This window comes from Haliotis rubra, unplaced genomic scaffold (assembly GCF_003918875.1).
Source record: "Haliotis rubra isolate DU_JTF1 unplaced genomic scaffold, ASM391887v1 Scf71, whole genome shotgun sequence".
Classification (NCBI taxonomy): Eukaryota; Metazoa; Mollusca; class Gastropoda; order Lepetellida; family Haliotidae; genus Haliotis; species Haliotis rubra.
Window position 1 is genome coordinate 1,108,811 of NW_025767424.1, and position 24,646 is coordinate 1,133,456.

Below are 24,646 nucleotides of genomic sequence, written 5' to 3' on the forward strand. Positions count from 1 at the left end.
AGGTTGAATTCTTTGATTTATCCCAGTTGAAGCTGGAATGGTAATGACATAGGTTGAATTCTTTGATGAAGCTGGTACAGTAATGACATAGGTTGAATTCTTTGATTTATCCCAGTTGAAGCTGGAATGGTAATGACATAGGTTGAATTCTTTGATTTATCCCAGTTGAAGCTGGAATGGTAATGACATAGGTTGAATTCTTTGATTTATCCCAGTTGAAGCTGGAATGGTAATGACATAGGTTGAATTCTTTGATTTATCCCAGTTGAAGCTGGAATGGTAATGACATAGGTTGAATTCTTTGATTTATCCCAGTTGAAGCTGGTACAGTAATGACATAGGTTGAATTCTTTGATTTATCCCAGTTGAAGCTGGAATGGTAATGACATGACATAGGTTGAAAGGATAACATCTCTATTTACACTGTTGCAATGTTTAAGTGCAGGTGAAATCACTGTTAATCATGAAACAATATATTTACGCACGATCATGCCCTTTTACAAACATTGTGCTGTGTCCTGTTTGTACAGCTTTAATACAGAGCAGAAAACTAGATGCAGGTTTGCTAATAATTTTAGATAAAACGATGGTAATTTATGGATGTCAACATTTGTAATACAACCGACACAACGCTTTTGGAGAATATTCTTTCACTTCATTTCACCTGATGAAGACGTTGTGTCACAAGTTGACCTCCATAACTTTTGGTACAAAGTGTGAATCCCATTTCTGGTGTCCCCCGCCGTGATGTTGCTGGAATATTGCTAAAAGCGGCGTAAAACCAAACTCAGTCAGTCCACCTAGATATTGCCAGGACATTGCTAAAAGTGGCATAAAACTATACCACTCATTCACATCATAAGTGGGGGATGGGGTAGACTAGTGGTTAAAGCATTCACGTCATGCTGAACACCTGGATTCGATTCCCCACATGGGTACAATGTGTGAAGCCAATTTCTGGTAATCCCCACCATGATATTGCTGGAATATTACTGAAAGCAGCTAAAACACATACCCACTCACTCTTTCACATTTAATAACTGTGGCATTCCTGAGACAGCTGTGTAGATATATCTATGGCTACTGTAATTAATGGCAAATGAGGTTTTTAATTTATGTTTCAATTATTGTAAATATTCTTCAAGGTGTATGGTTCTGTTATGACTCATATTAATTTTATTTCTGATTGTATATAAGAACAAGAATTAAGATAGATGTTAATAGTCATTAGAGTTTTTATTTTATTCTATATTTGTTAATACTCTGTTGACTTTTATGCTCGATATCATCTCATTTTATAAAGGAATGGTTTGTAGTGTCAATGCTGAGTCAAAGTATTATGTAGCATAATTTAGTTGTGTTTACAACAACTATGAACTATGAGTACTGTGTTCAAATGGTGATTATACATATATAATTGGAAAGGTGGGTTGTAATTAAAACATTAACTTGTCTGCCAAGCCCCAGATATTGGCAGATCCAAAACAAAAAGCTAAAACAAGAAACAAAGTGTGATATTATTGTCAGGGTCAAATTTCCTTAGGACTAGTTGTGAAAAGCATTTACAAAAATGTAAGAAAAAGCATTTCATTTTTAACCATACGTCCCTGTGGTGTTATTTCTCAGGTGAACAGTTGACCTGCCTGTGCATGTGTTTGTGATAGATGCCTCCATTGAGGAAGGATATGATTTTTTCAAGAATACCTGGTACTTTCACTATTTTATAGTGATTCACAAGCACATGCTCATGATATGGTCTTAATCAGATAATAGTAGAATCTGGAGACCTTCCTAGTGATTATTGGTATCGTTTTGCCATATTTATGAATTTCACACTGCATTTTTAATTAATCCATTGAGAATTTTTACTTTCACCAAATATAGTCTTTTTATTATTATGAAGACAGAACAAGACAAATCTGTAGGAAGACTGTTTGAACGAAGTCATCCAACCAGATGGTTGTTGACTATTGGACTTGAACAGTATCCAGCCAGAGCACAAATGACTGTCATGGCAACAAAAACAATGCACATTGTTTCTCTGAACCCCGATTAATGTACAAAAAATCCTTTAAAAATTAATTTTTTAATTTTCTTTTGAGAAGTGGGTAATTTGGGAACAATGAAATACCAGTTATAGAGCATCCATTTGGAGCATTCAGTGGACTGGACGTATCAATGCAGTATTATGTGACAGGGTGATTTTTATTCCTATATTTAAAACGGTTTTCTATTTATTCATGTGCTGCCTAAGTTATTTGAAGCTATCAGAAATATATTAAAATAAACTTGTATAATTGTAAATTAAATTGTATTCCAATCAAATATATTCTTATACACTGATTACAATCTTTGACTTGAGAAGTAGTGTTATCGAGAAACTGGTAAATAGGCCTAGTTCTATGGCTGAACCTGCTCGAAATTTTGTTATGGTCAAACAATCATTAAACTGAAAATAAATTTAGTTTTAACATCTATTTATGTGTATTATCACTTCAAATCAAATAGTCATTTGTTTTCATTTGTCCTGATTTTTTGCATTCTGATCAAGAAAAATAGTAGAAACAAATATATACATGGGCCTGACATTATGTTACGCTCTAAAGACATTTGTATTCTTTTTGTAAATGTGATGAATTTCAGTAATATTAAATTATTTTTATTATTTGGCTTTATGATTTACTCTTAAAGAAAAACCGTTATATGGAATATCAGAATAAGAACTTCCAGTTTTATGATGGTTTATAACAGATATACCCGTAAGATTTTAGTTGACTTTTTGGTAAGCGCCTTTGGGTATGCTCGCCATGCATTTAAATAAATGTCTATAAGGGGAATGACATGCTATATATGAATATGTAATTTATTCCTTTTTACATGACGTTACATTCTGCATGAATCATATATACTAATATGTTCCCCAAACAATGCTTATCAGATTATTTGGATTTTTGACATATCATATATTTAGTAAAAATGTACAATTTTGCTGGTGTGTCTGTGTATTGTTCGGTCCGAGCCAGTTTGACTGAACTAGTTTCAGTAGCATTGTTCACCGCCCTTGACTGTGATTAGTTGACCTGTTTGTATATATTTCCATTTGAGTGAGTTGTCCGACATTTATTATGAAATAAACTACACTTCAAGATTAACTGTCTTAACTTATGTTTTTCTGTCAATAACTTCGTATGTGGTTTCTGAAAAGGCAAAAAAGAGAAGAAATGTTTCTAATTGTCTTGCAGTTCATTGTAAACCTTACAAATCATAGGACCCATGATGATCCAAGTTAGAATTGGTCTTCAGTAACCCATGCCTGTCTTAAGAGGCGTCTAACAGGATCGGGTGGTCAGACTTGCTTGGTTGACACATGTCATCACATCCCAATTGCGTAGATTGATGCTCATGCTGTTGATCACTGAATTATCTGGTCCAGACTCGATTATTTACAGACCGCCGCCATATACCTGGAATATTGCTGAGTGCAGCAATCACTCACTTGCAATCGTAACTTTTTTTCCTGTTTCAAATGCCCCATTCTCACTTTTCTGCATTATAGATTTTTGTCAAATTAGAGTTATCTTTCCTTTACTGTGTGACTGCCATTTGTTTCCTACTTTACAAATATACTTTCAACATTTTCCTAGTTGGAATTAAATACCCACTCTTATTCTAATGATTGCTTTGAAATACACAATGCCATTTAGAATGTGGTCAGATGTAACTACAGATTCTAGTACTTTTGTTGGGTTGAGTCCCATTATTTCGCCAGCACACAAAGTCAGTGCCTTCCACAGCATTTCCACTTTCTAAATGGCATTGTGTATTTCATTGCTTTCGGACGTGGGAGCCGTACCAATTAACACTTATCAGAGGGGTTCACAAAGTCCGCAGTCTAGACTACCAGTTGTCCGACTTCAATTTTTGTGTAAGCCGCGGTGGCTGAGCGGTCTAGGGGTCTGACTTTGTTTGCTGGCGATTAGGTGCCTGACTCTGAGGGTGTGGGTTTGAATCCTGCATGGGACTCAACCCAACAAAAGTACTAGAATCTGTACTTTACAAAGAAAGTGTAATCAAAAGTATACTATGTTAATGATTCTTGTCTATCATTTTACGAAAATAAGAAGTGTAATCAAAAATGTATTGTATAACTCCATATGTCATTCTTAATATCAGGAATTGATTTGGAAATGTGTGTCGGTGGTCTAAATGTAATTGTGATAACTGTCCTTTACATTGTTCAGTATGTGTGGACAATTCTCAGCTCCCTGGGGAACATCCAACCAATGCTGTTAAAACAATGTACCCAATAACGGCTGGACTAAGATATGAACACTAACATAGTGTCATAGTGTCAGCAGTGGAAATCTAAGCATGAGTCAAAACTCTGAAGACTGCCTGTATTTTTGCAACTGCATCTGGTCACTTCCACAATTGCTTAGCGTATATCCATGACAACCCACCTGATTAATAACACAATGACTGGGGTACAATGTTTGAAATTTATTCTGTATAATTATTCAACTCCACAATTATTTACAAAAGTATACAAACACATTTCTGTACAATAATAAATAGTATTCTAGGTGTATATATACATATCACAGTGAAGCTTCAAGTTGGTTATCCAAAATCAAACAAACACACAGAACACTGCCGTACACAATAAATAGATAATATTATCATGATTATTATTCAATGTTGTACACAAACTCCAAAGGTGAAAATGACACACAACTTCAGTCAATCATCACAGTCCTGATTACCACTGTCAGAATTTCTAAATTCATAAATCTCAATCGGTAGTGAGATTTACCATCCATTACAATTGACAATACCTAAGAGACAAAACATTTAATATTCTCAGAAGGTGAATGAATTTCTTTCCATCACCAATTTCACAATCTTTTTATCCATCTATTCCAGCATCCACTTTCACCCCATACACTACACATATACACCATACCGACCGGATATCAAACGGTTTGTTCCTTATAGCATTATGTAAATGCATTCAGCATCTGTAAAAGATTAATATTTAATTGTTCCAAGTTTATATGAACCACAGGGCCATGATAGGTTTCTATTAAACAGACATGTACAATCACAAGGTCACATGTCTTCATGCTGCAATGACGCACAAAACAGATGATGTCATCCCTGATTGGTTAATAAATCAATGTCTTCACTGTTCAGTCCGACTACAGAGTTATTACAACAATCTGAGTCAGAGAATCTGACATATTTCATGACATGATTGTAGGTAGTGTGAAGATCCTACGGTTAAAAGACATTTTGATTGGTTGATGACTAGATGAACAGAGTTGTGTGACATTCTCAGAGGTGGAAATAACTTAAAATTGCTAGTGTACTCCAGTACAGTGGCACATGTAAAATCACTTGCCCTGATAATTTTTCCACTATACCGGCCGTTTTCTTGTTGATTTTTAAATAAACAACATAATTAACATTGGAATATCAACTGGACACCGGTACAGTGTGATATACAAATTTGCTTGCCGACAGAAAAAAACACTTGACTCGGGCGTCGGGCAATGGGTTATTTCCACCCCTGATTCTACATAAGTGTGATAGGGACAGTTTGACACACTTCACAATTTCCAGTTGAACCATATTTTCCTCAAACCTGTTCCATACAGGTTACTTCTGTTGTGATGGTAAATATGTAAGCTATCCATAATCCTTGACCCTACAGACTTTCTGTTACAATAAATGTAGATGTCTATAATCCATAATCCTCAACCTTCAAGGGTTTCATTTTGGATTGTACATAATATCTTCAATCCATTGTCCTTGACCTAGACCTTCTGCCTTAGTCCTTGACCTTCCGGAATTGGACATATATCTATAAAAGTACTTGTATCTATAATGCATAATCCTTGACCTATCCCTTCTGCTGGAATTACAAATACATCTATAATCCATAATCCTTAACATCCTATCCTTTCTGTTGGGATTATACATATGTCTATAATCCCATATCCTTCATGTTCTAGACTCATTTTTATTGTACAAACATTCACAATTCATAATCCTTAATCTTCCAGACTTTGTTTCAATTGTACATATACTTCCATCATATCTTATCCTTGACTTTCTAGCATTTCTTTGGGGATTATACATATATTCCTTATACATAATCCTTGACTTTCTGTTTGGATTGTACTTGGATTTCTGCTCCACTTGGTTTAAGGAAAACTAAACATCCATAAGAATCACATGTACAATACATGTTGTCTTCTGTTGTTTGTTTGGATTGATACATGGATTTATACCCTGGAAAAAGGTTTGGTTTAACCCATGGATAAGAGGACCCCTTCTACAGACTGCTTTTTGGTCCTCAAAAATCGGCACGGTGTACAATACATATTTCTACTGCTTGCTTTACATAGAGCCATGGAGGCCTCTACTACTGCTTGCTTTACATAGAGCTGAAGGTACCATCATGTAGGCAATTGCTGCTTAAAATACACACAATTCTCACTGGGTATTATAAATCTGACGTCTCCTTGTATTGGAAGGTACAACTGCAATGATGTGAGATATATACAACTGAAATTGACCCTGTGAGATTCTCAACATGGTTTCAGTACAGCAGACTCTATTTATAATTGTAAAGACCCTAAGAAATTTATGTACCATCATGTGTGTGCATTAACACATTTCATAAATGATTCATATATTACTAAATATAAAATAGACAAGTTCCTAAACATCAGTCTTAAAATACACAAAATACTCTCTGTATACACACATGGGTATTATAAATCTGATGTATTATCTAATACTGATCACAAATATAGGCATTTTTAGCCAAAATATTAGTATTTGGCACCATGGAGAAACACTGGATTTACAACATGTAGTAAATACTGGGTAATATACCTGGAGATATATGTATTCACACCAATGTGAAAACAAAATCTGAACACTGTGTAAATTAGAAAACACAAAAGAATATAATGCAATAGTTTCAACACAAAACTTTGCAGCATTGAGTTTAATTTTGCTGGGTTTGCAATGGCCCATTCAGCAATATTCCATCTACATGGAGGCATCCTTTAGGACACACAGGCATACACACACACACACATACACACACATAAGTACACATGTATGCATGCATAACACAGATCACAAACTCAAAAAAGTCATAATAATATTTGATAAATAAAGCAGCAAAGATACCTGAGATATTTCTGGAAAGTTCTAACAATGTCATTTCTAATACCTCCAAACATTAACTGATGAGCATAGCAAACATAATAAATAAATAACTTGTATTTATTCATTTCATGCCATTCATCTACTGGCTATAAAATGTTTGGTGTTCTGAACAAACATGTGCATGTTCCCTCAACAACATTGATGCAGTCAGGAATGACATTGGTGTAAATTGTCCAGCCATTATTAGTTTCCATTTAGAACTACCCATTTACATTCATACTTTGAGACACAGAAATATATTCTGGTCGAACTGCTCCAATCACTCAAACCAAGGAATCTAAAGCCTCCATAAGATGATATGAAACATCTACTGACCTAACTTCATTGTTTTATTAGAATGATCACCTGACTTACTTAATCAGCTGAATAGAATGCTCAATTAAAATTTTAATTAAATCAGTTTCAGGTGGATTTTCTCCAGATTTTCAGGGAGACAGAGTAAAAGATTTAATTGTATTAAGTGAGTGAGTGAGTTTAATTGTACACCACTTTTAGCAATATTCCAGCAATATCACGACAGGGGACACCAGAAATGGGCTTCACACATTGTACCCATGTGGAATCGAACCCGGTTTTCCGCGTGACGAGAGAGCACTTTAACCACTAGGCTCCCCCACTGCCCCAATTGTATTAAGACTGTGGTTCCACAAACAATATTCTTTTATATGATTCATGTTGATTTTTAAGACTAGGAAAACTTTACAAATACACAGACTTGCTGACACATCACTCTTCGTTTACAAGGTCGCGGGTTCGATCCCCGACCGCGTCATACCAAAAGACGTTACAATATGGTACTTGTTGGTTCCTGCCTGGCGCTCGGCATTAATGGGTACAACAAGGACTGGTCGGCTCGGAGTCAGTATAATGTGTCTGAGTGGGGTATTCATGCTTCACTGCGGCTTGGTATCTCAGTGGGCTAGCACTATAAAACGAGCTTCAGTCTGGGCTAGTACAAGCAGCCGCACATACACATACATACGCATACACGTCGTCATATGAGCGAAATATTCTCCAGCGCGACGTTAAACCCAATTTCACCTCACCTCGTTTACAGTCGCTTAGCACAAACCAAGTTAATAACCAAATATGGATAATAACTGTGATTTCTCATGAAAATACATTACTTACGCATTTTATTCACAATTTCTGAGCATTCTAGGCCTATCTGCATTGGCTATGACTACAAAATATTTGTTAGGTACTGACCAAAACCTACTACATATTTGTCACCGGGACAAAACAAATACTGTTTGAGATATCTTTCACTTGCATTAGCTCAAACTCTCAAGATACTGGATGATTAATTATAAGGCTGGAATCAATTGATTGTCAGAATGACAAATTAATAACTTGCTTGAAATTTCTTTTAAGTGGCCATGCTCCACGACAGTGGGAAAATGTCTGGTCTGATTTCTGTGCTAACATTGATATTGCCAGGTAGACAGACACCAACCTTCTGATGGTCACAGTGCAGAGAGGACGAATATGCCACTGGAAATAGTTTTACACATTTTCAGATATTCTCAATGAAAGTTTCAACATTTCATGATGTAAGTTTACCTAAATGAGTAGACTTGTTCAAAGTGAAACAGGTGAGAACACATGACTGGACCGTGTAAGATGTGACGAAGTGACAGAAGTACTCGGCTTGCTGCAAGGAGCTCTGGCTTGGAGAGTGATTAATTTCACATGACAAATATATATTCATTTCGTAATCTTGGCATTGATAAAGACTGACTTCTAATCTAATCAACCTGCAAATTAACATTTTAGGACTCATCTGAAAAAAAACCCTGACCTATTAAAAGCCAGTTTACTCTGAGCACGCTTATGTTGTTGGTTTTGCTGTGTGTAGTTCTAATCTTTTGGTTGGAGAATTGAATCAGGCATGAACAAAGACGCCTGACTGAAATTATTTTGAACATGATTTAAAACCAACGAGAACCATTGACATACTGTACATGCCCTTCTTTCAGTGTCGGATACGAAAGACAGAAAGTAGCCATTCTGTAAGCAGGTTTGTGTCAATCCTTGAACAAAGTTTCATGCATTAAAGTCTCAAGATCCCTTGAATGAAGTTTCAAGTTCTACACATTGAAGTCACCAGTTTCATAAACTGAAATCTCAAGCTGTTTGCAGTGACCGTATATTGAGGTCTGAAGTTTCATGCATTGAAGTCTCAATTTTTCATATATTGAAGTCTTGAGTTTCATACATTGAAGTCTTGTGCTGCATACACTGGGGCCTGAAGTTTCATGCATTCATGTCTGAAGTTTCATACATTGAAGTCTGAAGTTTCATACATTGAAGTCTGAAGTTTCCTACATTGAAGTCTGAAGTTTCATATATTGAAGCCTGAAGTTTCATGCATTGAAGTCTCCCTTTTCATACATTGAAGTCCCAGATTCGGATCTTGTGGTCATAGGAAGCACTGGCAATTCTCAGTTCATCAAAACGTATACAGTTAACCTGCTCTGAGTGGCCAGCAAAGGTCTGAATGCTCTCCTCTCTGGAAAACATAAATCGTTCAAATCACACTTTTGTGACAAATAAACTGCTCAAAGAAGCTGAAATTTTGGGGGTGTTCTTTTAAAAGTTCTTTTGAATAGTTATCTTCACACATTAACCAAAATGTTCTCTGGCTTGGGAAAAATTACCTGTAGATGACATTTTCTCATAGTGTAACATAGTGTGCCAACAAAACGTTTACACGAAGCTTACACCATGAATGTGGATGGTTTCAAGATCAAATGTTTGGTCCTATTGCATAATGAAAGCTATAAATATGGATGCTTTATGTTGAATATTGACAAACTTTATGGATAACAACTTCTTTTATTTCATGAGTTCAACATTTCAATAAAGTGTCAGAAGTTTTAGATCAGAACTGACATTATGTTCATTCATTGAGTCAAACAAATGGTTTTCCCCATCACAGCAACACCGCTAGACTTACTTGTTGACATCCCAGTATTTAAGGAGGCCATCTTTCCCAGCGCTGACGATCATCCCCTCAAATGTTTCCGACTCAGCTATCCTCAACTCGACACTTTCCACTCTGAAAATACATTTGTATTACAAATCATTCATTGCCAACCCATTTCAGTTAGTTCATTATATCGGGCGGTGGGGTAGCCTAGTGGTTAAAGCGTTGGCTCGTCACGCCGAAGACCTCGGTTTGATTCCCCACATGGGTACAATGTCTTAAGCCCATTTCTGGAGTCCCCCGCCGTGATATTGCTGGAATATTGCTAAAAGCGGCGTAAAACTAAACTCAGTCAGTCAGTAGTTCATTATACAGTTACCAGAGTTATGTCAACTTCACACAGAGGCCAAAGAGCTGTAACAATTTAGGGATAATCTGTCCCTCGTGAATAAACTGTGATACTCTCAATACATTTGAAATTACTCATTCACTCCTAAATAACAAATATTCTACAATTTAAAGTTTTGCAAAGTTTACTTTACATATTACTCATTGATATTTTAAGAGAGAAAACAAAGAAAATGCGTATGAAATTTCCACTCTGCAGGTAACTTGACTCCAGACAGCCTGTTGTCATGGTGATGTAATGTCATCAGATTGTGACATCACGAACAATGGATGATGTCATATCATTGTTTTCTCAACAATGAAGCACTATGATATCATATTGCTTCAGCTGACCAATCCACATTAAGTAAAATTGGGAAAAGCTTAAACTGTTGCATGAAATGTTCCGTTGTTTTTGTCCCCAAAATCGGATAAAAAGCATGTACATCAAACAAATGACAAAATATCGGACCTTTTGCGATGTTCCTGGAAGGTCCTGATGAGTTTCGTGTCCTTGACCCTGTACAGACAGATTGTCTCCCCATAGGAGCAGGCCAGGTATCCGTTGCTGAAGCTGACGGACATGATGGAGGTAGTCTGACTAATCCATATCACCTTCTTACACTTGCTGGACTCACAGTCCCACAGTCGGACGCTCTGTACAACACAGGTATAACACCTTCATGATGGTGTGCAAAGATTCCAGTCATAGTATTTCAATTTTCAGATGCTACTGAGCATTCAAAATGGTGAGTATTTTTGGAGGGAGTGTTCACTAGGGGCATCATTCAATAGGTAGAGTATTTGATGAGGTGAGGTGAAATTGGGTTTAACGTCGTGCTTGAGAATATTTCGCTCATATGATCGACATGCATGCGTGTGTATGTGTATGTGCGGCTGCTTGTACTAGCCCAGACTTAAGCTGGATTTATAGTGCTAGCCCACTGAGATACCATGCCGCAGTGAAGCATGAATACCCCACTCAGACACATTATACTGACTCCGAGCCGACCAGTCCTTGTTGTACCCATTAATGCCGAGCGCCAGACAGGGACCAACAAGTACCATATTTTAACGTCTTTTGGTTTGACGCGGTCGGGGATCGAACCCGCGACCTTCCGCTCTCCGGGCGGACGCTCTAACCACTACACCACGGAGGCGGTCATAGAGTATTTGATAGGGGAGAAGTCAATAAGGAGTATTCTATAAGGAAAGTTTTCAAAAGGCATATGTTCAAAGAGGGGTGTATTTGATGGGGGAGTGTACAAAAGGGGATTATTCATTAGAGGGGCACATTAGATAGGAGAGAGTGGAACAGGGGGAATATTTGAATGGGGATTAGTTTGGTTCAATATTTATCACATCAACCTTGATTTTGCTATAATTATAATCTCCCCCCCAAAAAAAATACTGCATAGGTAATATCAATATAAGAAATATTTTTTAAAATTAGTGTTTGATTGTTATAATTTTGCCTTTATAATGCTCGTTTTTGTACATGGTACAAATGCACAGTGCAAAAAAACACATCTTTGGATACCTAAATGCACGTTTACATTCAGAAGTGTCAACTTGCATGAAAATGTCGTGGAGAAAAAGTGGTTATCAATGCTGATCCAGAATTAAATGTCTTATCTCCCTTTAAAGTTAGCAGATTAAATTCATGAACATACACCTACCGGGTATGCGTTTCTTTTTAGGGAGAGTATGTATGAAATATGCTTACCCTGTCTGCTGAGCCTGTGACTATTATGTCTCCGTCTTCCGTCATATCGACAGCGAACACAGCAGCGTGATGGCCACTGAGCGTGTGCAACAGGAGGCAACGGCCAATATCCCAAACTTTTGCCTGGATGCAAGTAACAATTGGCACAATGAAAATTGTCATTTTGACACAAATAAAAATAATTTTTTTAAATATGTTCACATATCTATAACAAATTGATAATTGTTTTTACCTGCAAAGCAGCTGATATTCGACCTCAAGTCACCATCATATGTCAGCATAAATTTCTAAGTGTAAATATAGTTATAAGTGATGTCAATGCTTAGTCAAGGTGACTCATATTCCTCTGATAGCAGGGCCCAAAAAGTGAAAGGGTTAAATTTACATTACAGTATACCTTTGAAAATATAACAAATATTGAAATCCATCGTTTTGAATAGAACAAACAAATTCTGACTTTGCCTGTCAAGATCACGTTGTTTCAAATCTACCTACATAGTTCCATGTTTATCCCTAAAAAATGTTCAGTTTACGGTCACTTAAAAAATTGCCAACATCTCATCTGGCATCGTGAAATTGGCATTTCAGTTTGCCATTTCATCAGATACACACTATAACTTTTACAAGTTTTTCTGGTTTCCAAAGGACAATTATGACTTTGCATCATTTATTTTTGAAATGCAAAATCTAGAAATCGGTCAAGCTTTAGACTAGTGTTGTCATTCTCACCGTCTTATCTTGTGAAGTTGTCACCAACTTGCTTCCCCTCCTCACCATCGCCCACACAGGACCCTCATGGCCCAGCAATGTCCGAGTGGTGCCGCCACTTCTCAAATTCCAGATCTTAAAATGAAAGACATACAATTAACTATTTCAGTTCAACAATTTATAATTTCAGTATACTTTATTCAGTCATACTATGATACAACCTCAAATCTTGAAGTTTACATTTACATATTAAAGAGTTATCTCCCTTGACACATTTTCAGCTCATTCTACAGTCTGTTTGATTTCATTTGAGACTAATGAATTGCTGACTAACACTAAATCTAATAATGGCAACAAAACCAAATTTTGAACAGTCACATCAGACGACTGATAGTAGCATAAAGAATCATACTTAACTGTCGCTGTAATGGATTTCCCGAAACATAATTAAATAATGAGCCAAATCCAATCGCCGAATTAGCGAAAACAGCAATGTGTGTTGTGGCCGCCATGGAAATTGGTCACATGTTCTATTTCGACCAATCGTAGTGACAGATGGTTTGATACAAAACAGATTACCATGAAACGACTCGGAAAGAAATAATACAGCAGTATTTTATTTATTCATTAAGATTTTATTTACCAGTATTTTGTTGTCACTTTTTGCTTCTTTTTAAGAGTGGGGCCACATGCTGGTAGAACAGCCAGGTAATCAACAAGCACGTGTAGTGAAATTTCAATTTCACACGTGCAACTCGCACACCTGGCTGTGTAGAAGATTTTTTACATTTTGTGTGAGTGAGCAATTCATCGGTCTCATATGAATTCAAATAGACTTTACATTTAAGACACTTTTGAATATTGAACCAAAGACTACAATGGTACATTCTGAATTGTAAACCAAAAGTCGCTGTGTTCTTTGATCTGATTGGTTGAAAAACATGATCAAATGGTATTCGATTCCCGGAAATTCGCTGCGTATTAATACATACAAACATCACTCACACCATTGTATTGTTACGTCGTCAGCTGTGATGACGTCATTAAAATCATATTGTGACGTAAAGTCCGAATGACGTCACAAATGAACAGTTCCAGATGCTACAATGGGAGACAGCCAAAACGGCCGGCTGATGACATTTCACTGCTGTACCCGTACTCGGTGTCAATGAGTGCAGACACAAAAACGTGTGTAGACCTTTTGGTTTTCTTTTGTGTTTACAATGTCGATAAACATCATGTGTTGGCCAATTTCCGGGTTTTATTGAGTATTTGAAGCACGGGAATATTTCATTTGAAAACTCCGGCTGACGCCGTCGGTTCCAAATGAATTCCCGTGCTTCAAATACTCAATAACACCCGGAAATTGGCCAACACATGATGTTTATCTCCTAATTCACTTATTGAACCTATTGAAGCTCACAGCTAGGTGAGCTAAGGATTATTATCAGCCCCTTGACACCAACCCACCCTTATTGTTGAGTCGTAACGTACGAGCCGCTGATGAGTAGGTGCTTGGTGTAGAAGTTGAGGCACCAGACTCCGCGAGTGTGTCCCTTCAGCGTCTGTAACAACTCCCCCGACTTGATGTCCCACAACTTGATCGTCTGGTCCATGCTCCCACTAGCAAGGAGTGTCTCATCAAAGGTCACCGATAGCACACTGAAAGTAATGAGTTAGTGAGTGAATATGGTTCTACACCAGCCAGTATCATTACATCACTGCAGCCTGTTGGTTAGCCTACTGAGTCGTGACCAGATGAAACCATGGCTGACTGTGTGAACAGAAATTCAGTGAGTGAGTGAGTGAGTTTGGTTTTATGCTGCTTTCAGCAATATTCCGGCAATATCACGGCAGGGGACACCAGAAATATGCTTCACATATTGTACCCATGTGGGGAATCAAACCCGGGTCTTTGGTGTGACGAGCGAACACTTTAACCACTAGGCTACCCAACCGCCACGAGCAGAAATTCAATCACTGGGAGTAAATGAGTTTGACAAAACACTGCTTTGAACATGTAATGATTTTATATGATTGGAATCAGACATTGGATTTCACCTTCAGCAGAGACTTCTTTTGATTACCGAAATGATTTGGAGATGGCAATATGAAAGGTAAAACTCACTGACGTATTGTTTGAAAGAGTGAATGTTGTTTTTTGCCATAGTCAGCAGTATTCCAGCTATATTACCGGGATTTGTTATTGAGTTGGGACCGGACAGACCAGTGATTGATAGAAAGAGCACTGAGTAACTGCATGATACCATACATTTGTTTATGGCATACACTAACAAATATTTTCAAAAGTAATTTAAAAAATGGATTTTGTTTTGAGCCTAACAGATATGAAAGGTGTAAGGAAAAAATATCACATCACATTTTTACAAACATGGCTGATAACATAAGGAAAATAGTTATTCTCTCCTCTGCAATTACATGACCAAACAAAAGAATTAAAAATGCACAGTTTGGGCGAGATCACTCCTTTACATGAACAGATATAGGACAATAATTGTTTTTAAATGATGATGATGATGATGATGATGATGATGATGATGATGATGATGATGATGAAGATGAAGATGAAGATGATGATGATGATGATGTGGAGGATGAGGAAGAGGATCTTACCTCTCTGTGTGTCCTTGGAGATCTACTTTTCGGCAGACACCATTGTTCCAGTTCAGACGAAGATACATGTTGTCGCGAAACAGTTTCTTCCATATTGGTGCACTGTTGACCCTGACCTCCATCTTGACCTCATTGCACTTTGACCTCCAGAGCTCATTATTGTTGGCGAGACAGTGCCATGTCTTGTTAACCTAATTCAGATATATTTGGATGAATCTACAGGCAATTAACTGGGTGAATAGGGTAAGATGTATGCAACTCGAATAGTTTCTCAGAAAAAGGTCATGGCAAGGTTGACCAAGATATTGATGGTCCTTCCTTCACCAGGATCAGGATCTGCTATTTATTGGTTCAAAGTCTCACATTTTCCTCAGTCATATTCCCCAGTGTGTGAGCGCCATATCCAATCTAGTCATGAAGTTTCTGAAGTTTCTCAATATCTCCCCTAACATTCCAGTAGCTAAATGGCCAAGAATATGGCCCCTGCAAATTCTCCCTTAAGGAGTTAGTGAGTTTAGTTCTACGCCATTTTTATCAGTATTCCACAAGAAATGGGCTTCACACATTGTACCCACATGGGAAATTGAACCCGGGTCTTCGGCAATGACGAGCGAATGCTTAATGGCTACCCAAAGAATCAACAGGCAAAGAATGGTAACCACTTTCAAATATTAGCAAATTCTTTGTAACAAATTCTTTGTATTTTGAAATTGGCTGATTGGTGTGCAGAGTAGATGGTCACAACTGCATGAGAAATACTGCTGACTGAGCACTGTAATCGATCTGAGCACCTGATGATTTCCCTACCAGTGCAACCAGTCATGATTCAATGGTTCATGATTCAAGTGTCTGTATTTACAGGTGATGCATAAATGAAGTGACTATAACCTGTGAGGTACCAACAATGACAACTGACCAGCAACAGACTTCGTGAAATCCTGCCGCCACTTACCCTGGAGGCTTGCAGGAGTTCTGCAGGGGACAGGTAACTGAGGATCTTCAAGGCCAGGTGTTCTGGCAGCAGGGCCAGGAAGTCACGGTGCTGCTTGATCTGAGGGAGGGGGAATTGTCCAAATATTTCCAAAATATATCAAAAAATAGTACCAGCGATATATTGATTTCATTAAAAACCTTATTTTAAGTTTCCAACCCATTTGAAATTATCATTTCTTTTACAGTTTATTTGTATGATGGTTTGAAGTGATGACAGTATTAATTATATTTAAAAAACAAACAAAAAGGACTGCTCAAATTATGTGATGAAGGAAAAGTTGACATTAACATCCACAATGACTATAGTCCGTTTGGCTCAAAAGCGGACCGATGAAATGCAATCTAACTCAAAAACTAATAAACATAAAATACTCAATGAAACGCTGATCATAATTAAAACATCAGACCAACTCTGTGATTTGTTTGCAGAATTTATGTTCTAAAATTAAAAAAGTTGTTTAACAAACTATCTTTAAAAATTTGACACAGTTCACTGTTACGAGGGAGGCGTCCAGAGAAAGGGACAGCCAGGTGATAGTTTGTTAAACTGTTTTTATTTTTAGGACATAAATTCTGCAAAAACCTCACAGAGTTGGTCTCAGGTTTTAATTATGATCAGTGTTTCATTGAGTATTTTATGGTGATTAGTTTTCGAGTTAGATTGCAATTCATCGGTCCGCTTTTGAGCCATGTGCTCTTAAATCAGAGGTTTGAAAAGTTGCTGATATAGCAGAATATCTTTGATAAGCAGGTGCTTGATGATTCTGAGATAACAAAATATATTCTGTACTTACAGTGAGGAAGTTTGAAATGAAGTAATGCTGTCTTGGGTCCAATTTCAACAACAGTTTGTGGAAGAATTCATTTTTCCTAGTATCTGAAAAGGAAAGTAGTTTTACATTTTGTACTCACAATGCCTTTTTAGACAAAATCTATTCTTGTATTCAGTGCAATAATAGACATTTTCCTTTTCCAGAGTGTGTTTTTAGTTTCAATTTTTATAATGTCCTCAGAATATGCAACTCTATTTCCTAAAATATATCAACAGCGTGACATTGAAAGGTGTACTTACTGTTCCATACATCTGTGTACCAGTACATCAACTGCTGGGCGTCCGGAGACAACTGACAGGGTGGTAGGGAGACTCTCTGCAACAAACATACACGTCAGGCTTACATAGGAGAGACTGTAGTCTCTCAACCACATTATTTTCCCTACTGCCTCGCCCTCCCTGCAATACTAAAGCCCTAGATGAAGCAAGTCTAGATTGTTTAGGTTCTGAATATCCCATCTCACTGGGGCTCCTTTTCAATTTAAATGGGATTATTTGTTACTTTCAAAATTATATATATTCAGAGACTAAGCGAGGACATCCCATTATAGGTCATGTTGTAACGACTTGGCACAATATGAGTATGGTTTTACTCCACTTTTAGCAATATTCCAGCAATATCACGGCGGGGAACACCAGCAATGAGCTTCACAAATTGTACCTATATACATGTGGGGAATTGAACCTGGGTCTTCGGCATGACCAGAGGATGCTCTAATCCCATCGACCCACTTGGCACAATAAATCAGAGGCTCATTTACAAGACTGGGCAAGTGCAGGTCCAAATGTGTTTTCTTATCATGTAACCTGATTACGATAAACACAGGGCATTCTAAATCATGGTTGATTATTTCAAACATCTACTGAACATCTCATGCAAACATCAGAAAATCACATACAACAACATGTCAACCAATTTTATGAAATGTAGCTACATATACAGAGTAGTGCAAAAGGTATTCGGCAAATTGACAAATTCAGTCTTTATGACAAATCTACGCTGATATTTGGATGACTGTATCTCCGCTTCCAGCTTACGCATCCGTATGCAAACACGCATATAAAATATATTAGTATGTCACGTGCTAGTCACGTGAGTTATGTTAACGTCTGCTATGAATACTTCCGGTTTATCTGATGCAGACGACATGGGTCGAAAAAGTGCTGACTTGTCGCCCGGTGTTAAGAATACAGCTGTAAGGTTGCATCAGGTCGGCAATTCTATCAGTTAAATCAGTAGAATATTAGAGAAACCACGTAGTATGATAAACGATGTGATTAAGAAGTTTTTAACAAAGGGTTCGATGGAGAACAAACCTCGAAGTAGAAGGGCAAAAATCGTGAGTGATCGTGATTACCGTGTGTTAGAGAGACTTGTGAAACTTAATAGACGGGACACTCTGGGTGAAATATCTTCAAAATTCAATGAAAACAGGCAAGTTTATAAATCCTATCAGCAAATGAACAATTGAGTATCAACTACATTCACATGGCTTAGGGTTTCAAAGAAGAAAGTTGTGGTTTGAGGGATCAATCATAAAAAGCGAATTGCATGTTGTCGTGAAAAGAGAAGGTGGACAGTGAGTGAACAGTGGAACAAAATAATATTTTCTGATGAAAGTCAAATTGTTATTGGACAGGATAAACATGTATACATGTGGAGGCAGACTGGCGAGGGATGGTGACCTGATTGAGTGTGTCCAAAAACCGACAGAAAATATCAGGTTATGATATGGGGTTGTATTTGCTGGAATAGCATGGGGACATTAACGGCTGTAGATGGTCATATATATGCCAACAAGTACCAAGACATCCTAGAAAATAATTTATGGCCGGTTATTGCAAGATATTTCCCAAACGATGGGTATTTATTCCAAGATGACAATGCCCCAGTGCATCTTGAGCAGGTCATCAATGACTACAAAGAAAATAATCAAATCAGATGCATGAGCTGGCCAGCTCAATCACCTGATATTAATGTGATCGAAAATGTTTGGTTATATATCAAAAGAAAGGTTCAGTCTCGAGTTCATTTGATCACAATGAATGTTGAACTGTTCATGGAAATTCAGCGAATTTGGGAGACTATCCCACCTGAATATATTCAGTCCCTGTAAAACTCTATCCCAAGACGTGTGATGAAAGTAATTCATCTCAAAGGACAACTTACACAATAATAAGTAAGTATACTTACCTTTTTTGTGATATTTTATTTGAAAACTACCATTGCGACGCAGATCACAACGTACTGAAAACTGACCCGATACCGCAGCGGCCATTTTGCTGAATACTTTTTGCACTACTCTGTAGCTACAAATTTAATACATCAAACACCACATGCCACACAGCAACCAGCTTCATGTAATCAGATACTACAGTGGGTGGGAAGGTGTGGTGCATAAGGAATTGGTCTGAATACCAACTATAAACTGTCCTGTGCGTCAGTCGACAAAGCCTTAAGGGTTCGTGCATACTTACTGTCTTAGGTTCATGTTTAATGGTTCTTGATTTGTCCTTCACATATGAAAGTTTCAGCTACAAGAGACAAAAGGGTATATTCCTTGATTTCAGCATAAGAATAATTTAAGGGGAAATCTAAGACCTTACTTACATATGTTACAGTAAAATAGGTATAGAGATATGAAGAATGAAAAGAAGATCAAATAGAGTGAGTGAGTGAGTTTAGTTTTTGGCCCATTATTCCAACAATATCACAGCAGGGGACACCGGAAATGGGCTTCACACACTGTGCATCTATCTTAATTCTGTTTCTTATATACAATCAGAAATAAAAATCACTATATGAGTCATAACAGAACCATACACCAAGAATATTTACAATAATTGAAACATAAATTTAAAACCTCACTTGCCATTAATGACAGTAACCATAGATATTCTACACAGCTGTCTCGGGAATGACACAGTTATTAAATGTGAAAGAGTGAGTGGGTATGTGTTTTAGCTGCTTTCAGTAATATTCCAGCAATATCATGGTGGGGGATTACCAGAAATGGGCTTCACACATTGTACCCATGTGGGGAATCAAACCTGGGTCTTCGGTGTTACGAGCGAACACTTTACCCACTAGTCAACCCCACTGCCCCAGATCAAATAGAAATGCATATGTGTGTGTGTAGCTGCTTGTGAGATGACTGTGGACGGTGTTAAAGTGCTGATCCACTGAGATACCATGCCACATTTTAACATAGATACCCCAATCGATCATATCTTTCTGACACCGAGAACTTTGTGCTGAGCACCAGGCAGAGTGACAACAAGTACCACCTATTAAGGTCATCTGGTCTGGAACACAATCCAGTCCCTCCTGGATTCCACGACGAATTTTTAAGAATTCCGCAGCAAATTTAAGTAAATTTTCATCCCATTTTGCAAAATTCTGCAAAATATTCGGCAGTTAAAAACACAAAATAATGCAATTACAGTCTTCAAATAGATTGATTTTGTGAACATAATTGCAGTGTCAAATTCAATAAATATTATTGTAAGGTGTGCTGAAGAAAATATTACCTTATGAATAAATCATCTTTATTCATGAATATTTTGAAAATATCATTATAACAAATGTCTCAGTTCGTTTTTGTGTAACCAATCATACTTTTGACATTTACCCCTACTTTTCGTTTCGGTTGATAGTCAATCTTGATTCAACTTTCAAAATAAGTAAATTCTGTGGCAGAAAAATGGCAAATTCTGCAGGTATTCTGCATGAAAATGTGGTTTCCACAGACCAGACGTTTTTCTGCATCAAAAGTTAATTTCTACGATTCATTGTGCAACCGCGGAATCGCGGAATCCAGGAGGGACTGATAATCAATACAAATCTTAGCTTTAACCATGACCAGCAAACCCTAGGAGGTATGCCTTGTCTACTGTGCCATCTGCAGTATAACACAAGTTAAGAGGCGCTATACTGGTCTGCCTACACAGTTCCCAAGACTCTCCACAGACACGTGATGGTCACTTCCCACACACAACAGTCTCTGTAGCTCACCTTCCTCTTCTTCCTGGGTCCAGCAACTGCGGTGGAAAGAAGCTGTGAGTCGGTGCTGGAGTTGCCAGTGTTGGTGGAGTCTGAGGTCAGGGAGGATCTGACATTGTTGCCAACACGAGGCGAGGTCTCGTCCTGCATGTGGCGCCTCACCGGCATCTCCACAAACCTGACATGTACACACAATACTGTTAAGAAAGTGGTAAAATGTAATACAGTAAAACACAGATAAAACGAACTCCAAGGGACCAAGAAATTTAGTTCGCTATACCCGTTGTTCGTTATTCACATTTGACCGCCATCTTGGATTGTAGAGATGTAGACATTCACAGACATTACCTATATCATGTTGATAAATATGAAGTTTATTTTTTTAATAAAATTGAAATAATACAACTACAACTTAAATAAATTTATTTTATAACGAAAGATGCAAAAACTGTAGCGATTTTTTTTCCTGACATGTCATAACATGCCCGTGCCTTTTTCTTTTATATTTTCATTTTTATGTAATCAGGCTTTCCGTTCGTTAACATGACACAACAACGGGAAAAAAATGTATGTTATATTTGTCATTGCACTTTTTCAGTAAAGTTCAGACCGACTCAAACGGGGTCCTCAGTCTGACAAGCAAAAGCTTTTACCACTAGGCCACCCAATGACAATGTTTTACTTAAGAATCACTCCAGAAAAATTAGAAAATAGGGAAAAACAAGTGTGTGTCTGAATATATGAGAAGGAATCATTGTAATTAAACAATGGGAACTGGGAAGCTGCCTTTCAATGCCCATAAAGGATATTTGTCACACATTCTTGTTCATAGAGAGAAACATTTGTCGGTGATCCTCCCCTGTGAGCCCCCTACCTGAGGAGTGTGTCGACATGTTGCGGAGGCTGCTGCGTGTCGGTGCTGATGCTGCTGGTGCTGCCCCACTTCACCACCGCAGCCTGGTGTCCCTGCGGCAACTTGGCCAACACTGACTTGGACGTCAACTTGAGAAGACTCGGGGCTGACTTATTCACGGGTTCAGATCTAAAACACGTAGGAGAATATATGTTTTGTGGCTGGTATTGAGTATTGTGGATTCTCAGATGTCATTCAGCAATGTTTTTCAACTCTCATTAAAATCAAATCTTAGTTGTCACCATCTCTAAACCAAGATCTGAGGACATTCCTTCCCATCAGAATGACTGTCAGCGACTGACAAGAATATTAGCCAGTCATTTTTCTTTCAAACTGACAATTTCCATTCCAGACTATACCTCAACAAATATTTTGACAAAGGTCTTGATTCATAATTTGAAAATTGCCTAATAGATGAACATGTGTAATCGTCTTTTCGAATATGTCATGTTAATGTTTTTCGTGGTTGTATGATGAGAAAATGCAATCTGACTGTATCTTTTCTTTTCCTGGTAAGCAATGCTCTGAGAAGTTCTTAAAATATTTCCTTAACAACAATAATAATATATATTCATGAGTAAATTAATAACTCACATTATAAGATGCCTAGCGGTTAGAACAATCGAAAAAACACAACATTATCAGACAATAAAGGTATAGTTTTTTGATGACGTAACAACTGAATGACATTATCTTGTCACTGCACCATTCTAGTGCACCATTCTAATCGAACCGTTTGCATGTCAGTTGTCATCGCCTCGTACGGCCTCCTACAGTAAACTGCTCCATTGCATCCCCTTTCTTGGTTTGCAGTTGCTTCACGCAGCTAACATCACTGGTGGAAACATTACGTTTATGTTTTATGACGGTTAAAATGTGTCAATTCGACTCACAAGTTTTCAGTGACACGGTAACGTTCGCAATGTTTACATTCCCACAATGCAATCGTGGAATGTCGCTTGACTACTCAGCTTCATCTGGATGTACTGATCTAAACTTACGTTGGTAGTAGAAATGCGACGTTCATATTGCCCCATATGGTTTACGTTAATGACAGATGTACTGGGTAATTAAAATAATTCAGAGAAGATATTTAATCCGAACGTAAACCGTCATCAAACTGTTATCATTGTTTTTTTCTAGTAACATTCGTCTTAACGTAAGGGGGCAGACACATCAATAGAACAGCTCGCCAATTAGCCCTGTGCGAGGATTCTTAATTTAGGTCACCCACACCATTGTTTGTTTTCTGCCTTAAATTAATCGTAAGTATCCTTAGAAAGTACTAAATTTGGCATCTTAGAAAAGAAATACAGTTCGCTCTACCACCATGTATAGTGTAATAAAGCACACTTTCGCCCTGAACTATTATAACATTAAAGCACTCGGACACAAGCGTCCTTGTACTTTAGCTATAATAGTTCAGGGCGAAAGTGTGTTTTATTACACTATACAGTATTGGTGGTAGAGCGAACTGTATTTCTTAAATAGAGAAATAGAGAAAAAATACATTTTCTAATATTATCTGTCATTTTTCAATAAACAAATTACCTTCTGAGATACAAAGTTTATTTGTCTTCGATGAAGATTCACACAATAACAATCATTAAATTCTTTCAATAATTGTTCCGCATTTAGTGATAATTTCTTCATTAAGACTTGTTCTCTTGAATATATAAAATAAAATATTTATAATGCATATCTTGAAATGTTTATTCTTAAAATACTTTATAACAAGAAAAAACATAATATAATTTAATAAAAAGATTAAAAGAAGCTTTTTAGGTCTGTGTATGCCTATTCTTGCAGCGCTATGATCGTAATGTTCAGCATTCCACAGTTTCACTCAGCCCTGTAAACCATGCTCCACTACACCAGAACAGTCTTCAGCTTGGGTAACACCAAACTGACATTAGCATGCATACAGCTTTATGAATATTCATTAAGCATTACCCATCAGCCATGAATAATACAAGGTAAAGTAAACAAAACAACAATGCCTGAGTGAAACGTCTTCAGATTTCTAAGTAAATTCACATGTTAATATAACCATTTGTCTAAAAGATCTTATAACTTAAGGCAATTTCAGTGTAATGATTTCCAATAAATATTTATGGGGAATCCGATATTTGATGGGATAGGTAGATATATTCAGGACAATACACTGATCCTTTGTGCTGAAAACATATTGGACCACATGAATACAGTCCAATCAAGCAGTGGTAGCCATGGAATGCTAAAAAGTAGATAGGAAGTATATTTTATAAAATTATGGT

General features: G+C 37.3%; 1 protein-coding gene and 1 long non-coding RNA gene across 2 annotated transcripts in view; one reads left to right on the top strand and one right to left on the bottom strand.

The window, feature by feature from the left end:
* Nucleotides 1-306: 306 nt before the first annotated feature.
* Nucleotides 307-3,152, top strand: LOC124259083. The gene is made up of 2 exons (XR_006893752.1): nt 307-749; nt 796-3,152. It is a non-coding gene; the product is annotated as an uncharacterized LOC124259083 (long non-coding RNA).
* A 6,307-nt stretch (nt 3,153-9,459) lies between these two features.
* LOC124259124 (F-box/WD repeat-containing protein 7-like) overlaps nt 9,460-24,646 on the bottom strand; it is a 32,774-nt gene continuing 17,587 nt past the window's right edge. The window contains 13 exon segments of the mRNA XM_046693218.1: nt 9,460-9,757; nt 10,205-10,306; nt 11,034-11,218; nt 12,288-12,410; nt 13,017-13,135; nt 14,476-14,657; nt 15,630-15,820; nt 16,582-16,680; nt 17,417-17,499; nt 17,695-17,770; nt 19,933-19,989; nt 21,470-21,635; nt 22,332-22,499. Of these exon segments, the coding sequence (XP_046549174.1) occupies nt 9,634-9,757; nt 10,205-10,306; nt 11,034-11,218; nt 12,288-12,410; nt 13,017-13,135; nt 14,476-14,657; nt 15,630-15,820; nt 16,582-16,680; nt 17,417-17,499; nt 17,695-17,770; nt 19,933-19,989; nt 21,470-21,635; nt 22,332-22,499 (1,675 nt within the window). The 3' untranslated portion in view covers nt 9,460-9,633.